Source organism: Neomonachus schauinslandi, chromosome 6, assembly GCF_002201575.2.
Source record: "Neomonachus schauinslandi chromosome 6, ASM220157v2, whole genome shotgun sequence".
Classification (NCBI taxonomy): Eukaryota; Metazoa; Chordata; class Mammalia; order Carnivora; family Phocidae; genus Neomonachus; species Neomonachus schauinslandi.
Genome location: NC_058408.1, coordinates 138,878,776 through 138,887,547, shown reverse-complemented (window position 1 = coordinate 138,887,547; position 8,772 = coordinate 138,878,776). Strand labels below are relative to the sequence as shown.

General features: G+C 36.7%; 1 protein-coding gene across 1 annotated transcript in view; it reads right to left on the bottom strand.

Annotated features, from left to right (window-relative positions):
* Positions 1-310: 310 nt before the first annotated feature.
* Positions 311-8,772, bottom strand: part of FHIP2A (FHF complex subunit HOOK interacting protein 2A) — a 33,869-nt gene continuing 25,407 nt past the window's right edge. The window contains exons 15-17 of the mRNA XM_021699860.1: positions 4,190-4,330; positions 3,727-3,830; positions 311-3,625 (exon numbers count right to left, since the gene is read on the bottom strand). Of these exons, the coding sequence (XP_021555535.1) occupies positions 3,520-3,625; positions 3,727-3,830; positions 4,190-4,330 (351 nt within the window). The 3' untranslated portion in view covers positions 311-3,519. The remainder of the gene's footprint in view (positions 3,626-3,726; positions 3,831-4,189; positions 4,331-8,772) is intronic.

Sequence of the window (8,772 nt, the reverse complement as noted above, 5' to 3'; positions counted from 1 at the left end):
ATTCCCCTGCCACAAATATTCTGATTCTGTTCCTTCTTGTTCTCTCCCTGGAATCAGTGCTATAGTGACCCATGAACTGTTTTGTGTCACACTTTTTTTTTTTTTTTTTTTTTTTAAAGTGAGCTGTATACACAATGTGGGGGCTTGAACTCACGACCTTTAGATCAAGAGTCTCATGCTCCACCCACGGAGCCAGCCAGGCGCCCCAATGTGTACCATACCCTGCTGTGCACGATGAATTACTGTTTTAGGCTTATCGGTGAATAAAATGTTTTCAATTAGAATTCTATAAAAATATAAGACACTTTGCTTAAATTACATTATTTATTTTTAGATTATCCCTCTTAGTCCTGCATGCATCATTAGCACAAAAAGTTGAACTTAATCACAACCTCCTTTTGAAGAGATAGTAGGTACACAATCACCATCTGAAGAGTTCTTCTTCACAGATGGCCCAAGAATTCCGGCCTTGGTAATACTGTCAGTAACCTACACAATGTTCAATAGAAAAATTTACCAAATATCCTTTGTTTAATATAAACAAGGCAGGAGGCCAGAGTATTATAGTAACACTATTTTACAGGGCCCAGAAATATGATTATCTATCATGTTTTAACATATCAAGTGTCACAATGACATGCATATTTTGATTAATTATACAACCCAAAATATAACTGCCATATAATTTGTGGTTTTAGCACTTGACTGCAACTTCTGTCAATACCTGTGAACTTCATAATTAAATGGGAATTGTATATTAATGTGATAATTTATGGAAATATGTCACCATGACTTATGAAGTAATTCCATAATCTGTGCCCCATAAAATTAAGTGTAACAATCTTTACACTAGCAACAGTGTAAGCAAGCTAAGGATTTTGGTCCTTTTGTGTGTGGGTGTGTGTGTATATACACACACACCCACACACACAGACACACACATATATATACACATGTACACACACATAATAATGTACAATTAAACCAAAGGGCTATGAATCCTCTCATAGCTTCCATATTGCACAGATAGATACATTATGAGAACATTACATAGTTAGAATGTGAGTACTACAATGATAATTGGCTGAGGACAAATCTGAGTTCTAGCAAGTGAAGAATGTGGCTCATTACTAAAAATAAAGTCAAAGACTATACTGTTAGAAAGTTAAAAAAAATGTGCATACCTATTTATACTGATGTGAAGCAGGGCTAACATTCAGCTTGGAACTTGCTATGGCAATCGGTTGTTAAGGTGCTACTTTCCACCCAACACAGTGCATTTGAGTCACTGTTTTGCAAGTACTGAGTAACAGAAATATTCAGCTTTCACAAGACAGTACGAAACAGACTAGTAGCACATTGTTTCACTGACAAATCCAACTCACTGTGAGAACTTGTGCTGGCTCTTGGTCTGTCTGAACTAAACAGAGAGAAGAAAGAAAGAGAAGCTGAGAAGAGAAACAACTTAGACCTTAAGCTTTAGCTGACTACAGATCAGAATCATTACAATAACTTAGGAAAATTAAGAAGCAGCATACACACACACAAATATAAAAGTTAAAGCTTTTCTGAGCTTGGTGTCATGTATTAGCTATAAGGTCCCACTGCGAAATCAAGGATAAAATAGTATTTGGCTTGAGAGGTAATTGCTAATACACCCATTGAGCACTACGAAAACATTAAGAAGTATCTACTATCTCTTAATGCCTTATTTTAAATAAACCTACATCAAAGTAGACTACAGCTATGTCTAAAAATGGAAATGTTGCAGTGTTTCTTGCCTGGGCTGGTCAATAAATACAGAGCACTGAACAATGCTTTCCCATCATTAAAAATCATTTGAAGAAAATCACGCACAAAGTAACCATCTCCCACTTTTGTTTTTTTCCTTGTTCCGCTTAATAAATGTGCTTAGACTGAGCTAACAAAGATTTGCATTAAATTAGAAACGTAGTCTCAACATTGATAAGCATTCTAGAGCCAAGATTATTCATAATCTTTTGCTATTTTGCTCTTAATAAATAGCCAAAACTAACTATAAATCAGAAAAATACAACAAAATTAGCAGAAGGTGTAAAACGCGCTTCTATGCACATGCCACATGATGTACATAACGCAAACATGCTACATAAAACAACTTCTTACAAGGAGCAGCAACACCTCCTTCCAAGCTGGAAATTTTGATAGTCCGCTCCCGGCAAATTTCAGTAAATGGAGAGGTAAAGCACAAAGCGCTGCTGCTTAACATTTCAACGGGAAGAGGAGGAGGAGAGGAAGAAGAAAGCTTAAAAGCAACATTTGAGTGACAAGCATCACTTAAAGGAGGAGTAGAAAGTGGATCAGCAAACAGCATTCTGTAAATCTAGGAGAAGCACGCCGTGCACAGCGCAGCTCTGCTGAACTACCACACACAGTCCTTCATATAGACCCAATTTACCCAAATTCCTTAACACGTAAACAGGACAGACTGGTTTTCTTTTTAAATCTCCTTAGAATCATTTAAAACAAAAGACTGAACAAAATGGAAAAAAAACAAAAAACAAACAACTGTAAACACTGAGGAGGCCCACTGGCATTTTGATTGCTGCCAAAGGGTTATCCGTTCCCGCCTAGACACTACCATGCATTTCAGTAAGAAATCAAATTATAAAGCAATTTTTATAAAGCAACTTTCAGAGAGGGACAGAAGAAAAAAAAAGGTTCTCAACCCAATATATGTTCATTAGCTTAAAAAAATACTATTTCAGCAAACATTACCAATGGTGAGCACAAATTCAACATTGTTGCAAAAATGACAGTTTAAATATACTGGGACCCATACGTGAAAATCAATCACTAACATGGCTATGTGCACCAAGAGTAAAAGAACGTTTTTTAAAAAATATATATTATATTAATCAAGAACTTCTTTATCATATTAAATTGTTATTCTTAGAAAAGCTGAAGAAAGTTAATGGTGCTCTACACATTTTTATCTCCTGTTAATTCATTTGATGGTTTCTGAATTGTATTTTTTCTCATTTACAGTTTTTTAGTTTTTTACCATATTTTGTTTGATAAGAATTGACCTTAAAAAGTTATAAAATTAGTTTGTTTTTTTCTTTGCTACTTATTAATCCAAAAGAATATAAGCATTTGAGTCCCAGAGAATGTCAAAATGCCTTGCTACCTAAAAGGATATTAAAATAACAGAAATATCATCAAAGTCATGACATCAGAAATTTTGCAGCTTTTCACACAGGCATTAGAAATGCTTCTTTCCTGAAGTTCCTTTGATTGTATCCTGGATTCAAGGACGTGCAATCTTACATATAGAACCATTACGGTAAAGCCAATGAAAACAACATCATACAACATTTTACTGAGAATGTCCGCTCAATGGGTTCTTAATGGTCCTGTCCAGTTTACAGCGGTACTTCATTTAAAAAGGCTTTTTATCCTCTCGGCTGGGTGAAGCGGAGTCTTTTTTGATGAAATGTACACTACAGTTCTGCTCCCTTAGTTCCTTGCAGGACGCTATCACGGTGTGGAGGAAGCGTGGTATTTCACAAACGCGATTGCCGCCAGTTCCTTACAGAACTCTTCCAACACGATCACACCCTCTAGCAAAGTGATGTGGTCAATGCTGGTAAAAGGAAAGCAAGCAGTAAGTCAATTCAAGATACTACCACTTCATCAAGTTTTGGTGACTTGTTTAGATCAAAAACATGTAAAACACTGGCTTACATAGGGCCTTCAGGTTCCAAGCCAAGCAATCGCTTTCTGACTAACAGAAGCTTGGGAGTAAAGTCTGGAATACGCTGGATTCGGACCATCAGGTCTCCGACAACCTGCATCAGAGACAAAAGGAACTGCGTTCCTGAAACCAACTACACAGGGATTTCCAGGATTAAAAAAAGACACTCAACTTCCTATTACTAAATGAAGAATGTCACCCTTCACTATTCACATAACGATCTTTGGCAGAGGACTCACACCTGTTCCTTAAAATATAAACGTTACCATTTAAAAGAATGGATTTTTCTTTTTTTCTCCACATGCTAGAGTAAAATAATGACTTCTTGACAGTATACAAGTAGTATTTCCCATTATGTGGCACTAAGCACATACAATGGTGAGGAATGTTAATGGACATGTGTGTCACAGGTTTCATCAATCCTAGAGAACAGAAACAGAACTAAGAACTCACCCTGACGATGACAGAGAAGAGGGATCTACAGCCAGAAGCAAGGTTCACATAAGGATCCAAAAGGTACTCATGTATGTGTGGATGAGGGAAGAGGGAAAGTCTAGATAACACGGAGGTGACTTGTAAATTTACGTCATATGGCTATGAAGAGGTAAAAAACAAAAAGACATTTGACATTATTTATCATGTATATACCTGAGCACTTCATTTACCATTTCAATGTGTCTTTTCAGAAAGGAAAATATTCCATCTTATTCCTCCCTCCACATGCTCTTCTACAACGAAAACATTGATGACTAAGTTGGCTCCCACCGTCTTAGTCAAAGTACATATATCACAGTGCTAAAACTTAGGAGGAAAAAAAAGCATGCATATAGATATGTGAAAAATACTAATATATAACATAGTCATAATGCTTCTGTTTTACACAGGTTGTTCTAATTAATGAGTGTTCAAGAGGTCATCAAAACTCACTGAAGTGTCATATGTAACATTAATAACAGCAACATAGGACACACTGAATAGAAGACCAAAGACAGAAAGGGAACTATTAAGATCTTTCAAAATATGGTAGTCTAATTTTCGAAATGATATTTTTCATCTTTTAGATTATTCAACTACTGCCAATTACCAAGAGCATGTATACAATAAAATAAAGTCAGATACACCACAGAACCTTCTCGGCAGAAGGAGAGTACCTGGGGATAGAAATGACCACCACATGCCTCACAGTGAATGAAAAGGTTCAAAATGGTGATTACAGACAAGGATCATTTCATTTACACAAGAGCATTAATTCTCCCAAAACACTTATACATCTGGGTACAATTCCTCATACATTTTTTTGTACGCTGTATCACATTTCACTTGAATTCTAGTTTTTTTTATTTTTAATCTGTTTACTCCACATAGAAAACAGCTTGGAGATGCTTTACAGACTATATCAAAATCAAAGCAAAAGGCACACTGTACAAAAACAGTTGCTGTCATCGTGCCTAGAACTTTCCACAGAAATCTCATTCCTTCCAGCTTTCTTCTAAGCAGCCAAAGGAAACCGAGTGGCTGCGACAAAACTGACTTCCATGGGAGGGCTGGGGGCAAGGTAGGAACCCGCGCTGAGGCTGGGGAAGAGAAAAGGGATTCGGGACAAGTGAATGTTAACCACAGACTCTGCCTGCTTCACTCCATTCACTGAGCAGCTGCTAAACCCTTGATATATGGGGGGCCTGGGCAGCTCAGTTGGTTGAGGGTCTGCCTTCGACTCAGGTCATGATCCTGGGGTCCTGGGATGGAGCCCCGAGTCGGGCTCCCTGCTCAGCAGGGAGTCTGCTTCTCCCTCTCCCTCTGCCCCTCTGCCCGGCTCATGCTCTCTCTCTTGCTCTTTCTCAAATAAATGAAGAAAATCGTTAAAAAAATAAAAATAAGCCCTTGATACAATGAACACCAATTAAGAAGTGAACATTGGCATTTGGAAGACAACAAATGCTAGGGCATGTGCCAAAAGATAGCAAAAGTGCTGTTACATGGAGAAACCACAAGTCCTGTGTTAGAAGTCCAAGTGTAGCGGGTTGGTTTGTTTTTTGGGTTTTTTTTACCATGAGATTCGTGAACATGGATTTTCTGAACAAAGAAAAACGATCCCTAAGTCACTCTTATTCACAATCAAGCCTCAAGCAAGACAAATGAAAGGAGATACTATTCCTACGGAAGGATAATTTGAAGAGCGTATTTTCCAACTTGATAATATGTGCAACAGAATATAGCCTCCAGGACTCACTTCATAAACAACAACGAATTCACATGAAGTTGTATTTTAGGCACAGAGGAAACATTTTTAAAAATCTTTAAGAAGAATGCATTTGGTAAAGCATGTGAACAAAATCACTTAAAATACAACTTTAGTACAGTTTTGTATGTGACTTGATTTCTGATAGTTCAGATATTTAGGTCACTAAATTCGCCATTTATAGGAGCTTCAATAAGTCAACAGAATTTGGCTTTCAGCAGGGATATAAGTTGCCCCTTAAACTTTGTATTTTCCTTATAGGGTGTTACTTCGGTTTTTAGCTTTATCTGCAAGAATCTATGGCCTTGGTTGTTTAAGAAGTTTAAGGCTGACTCAGATTATATTTTAATGTGAAAATGAAAACAAATCTCAGCTACGCAGAAATTGTTCTCTCTCTGAAATGGCCTCTACTTCATAATGGTAATAACTTTAAAACAAGTTGGCCTTTTTTCTTTAATATGAATAACCCTTTCTTGGGTTAACAGGAAGTGCTTATATCTATTATTTTGGATTTATTTTCTACTTTTACATACAGTGTTCACCTGAAACAAAACCTAACCAGATTTTTCTGACATATCAAATGGACTTGGCCCATCTTTGAGCTCACACTAAATATAAGGCCTGAATTTCAGGACAATAAACTTTGACTTAAAAGCATACTAATGACCAAAAAAACAAACAAACCCCAAAACAAACAAACAAAAAAACATACATACTGATGTCACCAGCAAACTCAGTCTCAACCCTTCTCCTAAAAGGCTAAATTTACAGAGAGCCAAAGTAATATGATTTAGTGATATTAAGTCAAAATTATGATAGCCTCTGAAATTTCTAAAAACTCCTGTACTTAACAAGATTTTGTATTTTTTAAAGTATTTTAAATCATTTTCTTCATTTAATTCTTACAAGCAAATCTAAGTAGGAGGTTACGGCAAGTAACACCAGCTTCACCTTAACAAGAAGAAAATGTGACAAGGGGCACAGTTGCCCAAGATCATACTCTTCCCTGTTGGGGCAGAGAGAAGCTGGACCTACCTCCCTACATTTTTCATGGTGTTCTTTACATTCTGCCTATGGACCTCAGCACTTTACTGTCTTTATAAAATCATCACAAATACTACTAAATGTTTGTGTTATAAGGTATTTTCAGAAAATTAACATTGTGACAACACAATAGTATTATGAATGATTTCTCATTTATAATAATGCATATAATATATAACACATATATATTATATATAATAATTTCATAATTTCTCAATTATACATGCAGGAGACTAGCTACTTCACTAAATTATCTGCAGTAAATGTTTAATCCCAGGTTGGTTACCCTGACGCTATTTCTATACTAAGAGAACACAGGCAAACATGATCCTCAACAAAACACATTTAGAAAAGAGAGAAAATGAAACTAAACCAAGCACGCTTAGCACACCAGGACTCATGACTGTCTTTGAGATCTGACTACATAATGTTCTTACCAAAAAAGGCTTGGAAAATCAAGGGTTTTAAGACCAAAGGTTTGAGGCTGGGGCCTATAGTGAACCAGCTGTAAGTCACATTAACTGCAACTAGGGATCCTCCCTGACAAAGTATGACCAGAAGTCAGTCTTGCCCAGCACTGAGGGTTACAGAAGAATGGTTGAGACAGCGTGCATGAATCAGCTCTGCAGTGTGACGTGCTAGCTGGTGAAATAAAAAGAACTTTAAAGCATTTCAGGATATTCTGCCTCCAAGGATCCTTTTATGTCAGCACTCCACAAACTAAAGGGAAAAATACCCACGATCCAAATGAAGCTTAGCAAACCAGCACAAAGAACACAGTGAACTGATGAACCCCGCTACCCAGGGGGCTTCCACAGCCAAGATGTGTACGATGTATATACAGCATAATGCCTACAAGAGCTGGATTTACCAACCAACCAACCAAACACGAGAAATACAGCACTTGCTATTAAGAGGTTAAAAGAAAAAAGGACTTACTCTATCTCTTTACTGATTACTACCAGAAACAGCAGTGACTGAAGTCTAACCCTGTGAAATACTTCTTAAATTATAATTTCTTTATTTGGTTTTCTGGGAATTGAAGACAGCCTGCTTAGGGAGTAAATTTCTTTTACAACTCCCTATGCTCACATAAATATTTAACTAAAATGCTAAAAAAGAACAAGTACTTTAATAAACAATTTTAAATTAATTCCGAATTGGTTAAGTCAAATTTCTATGTTGAGGCAAGTATTACCCCAGGTGGTTTTATTTCAAGTGTATATCCCAGGGTGTAAAGCATTTCAAAGCTCTATCCTCACTCTGTTCATCTGTCAAGGAGAGAGGGAGGGAGGGAGGGGTTCTGTAATCCCAAATTCATTTCTCCTGACAGCCACACATACATACACGGCAACATACCAGCTGATGGTGCTTTTTATCTACCTTGGAATAAGTAAGTTTACCTTTTTCATTTCATCTCCCCCTTATGAAAATGAGTATCTTTCATAAGTTCTTTATCTGAAGAAGCAGATTCCTCTAATATTGTTCTGTCATTTTAATGAGACCAGAGTGCTCAGGATTCAATTTGAAATGACATTTAAGGTCATCTGAATTGAACTTTACAAGGTTGACTCGATTTGTATCTGTACTAACTGTACTAATAAAAGAAAAGGCTTTCTACGTCATACAAGGAAAGCATTCTAATCACCTCCAAAATGTGTGAAGGTTATTAAGAGAATGGTCTATAATGAGAAGCAAAATATATGATTATGTAACAGCCATCAGGCCGAATAAAGGTTTCGAACATAACAAA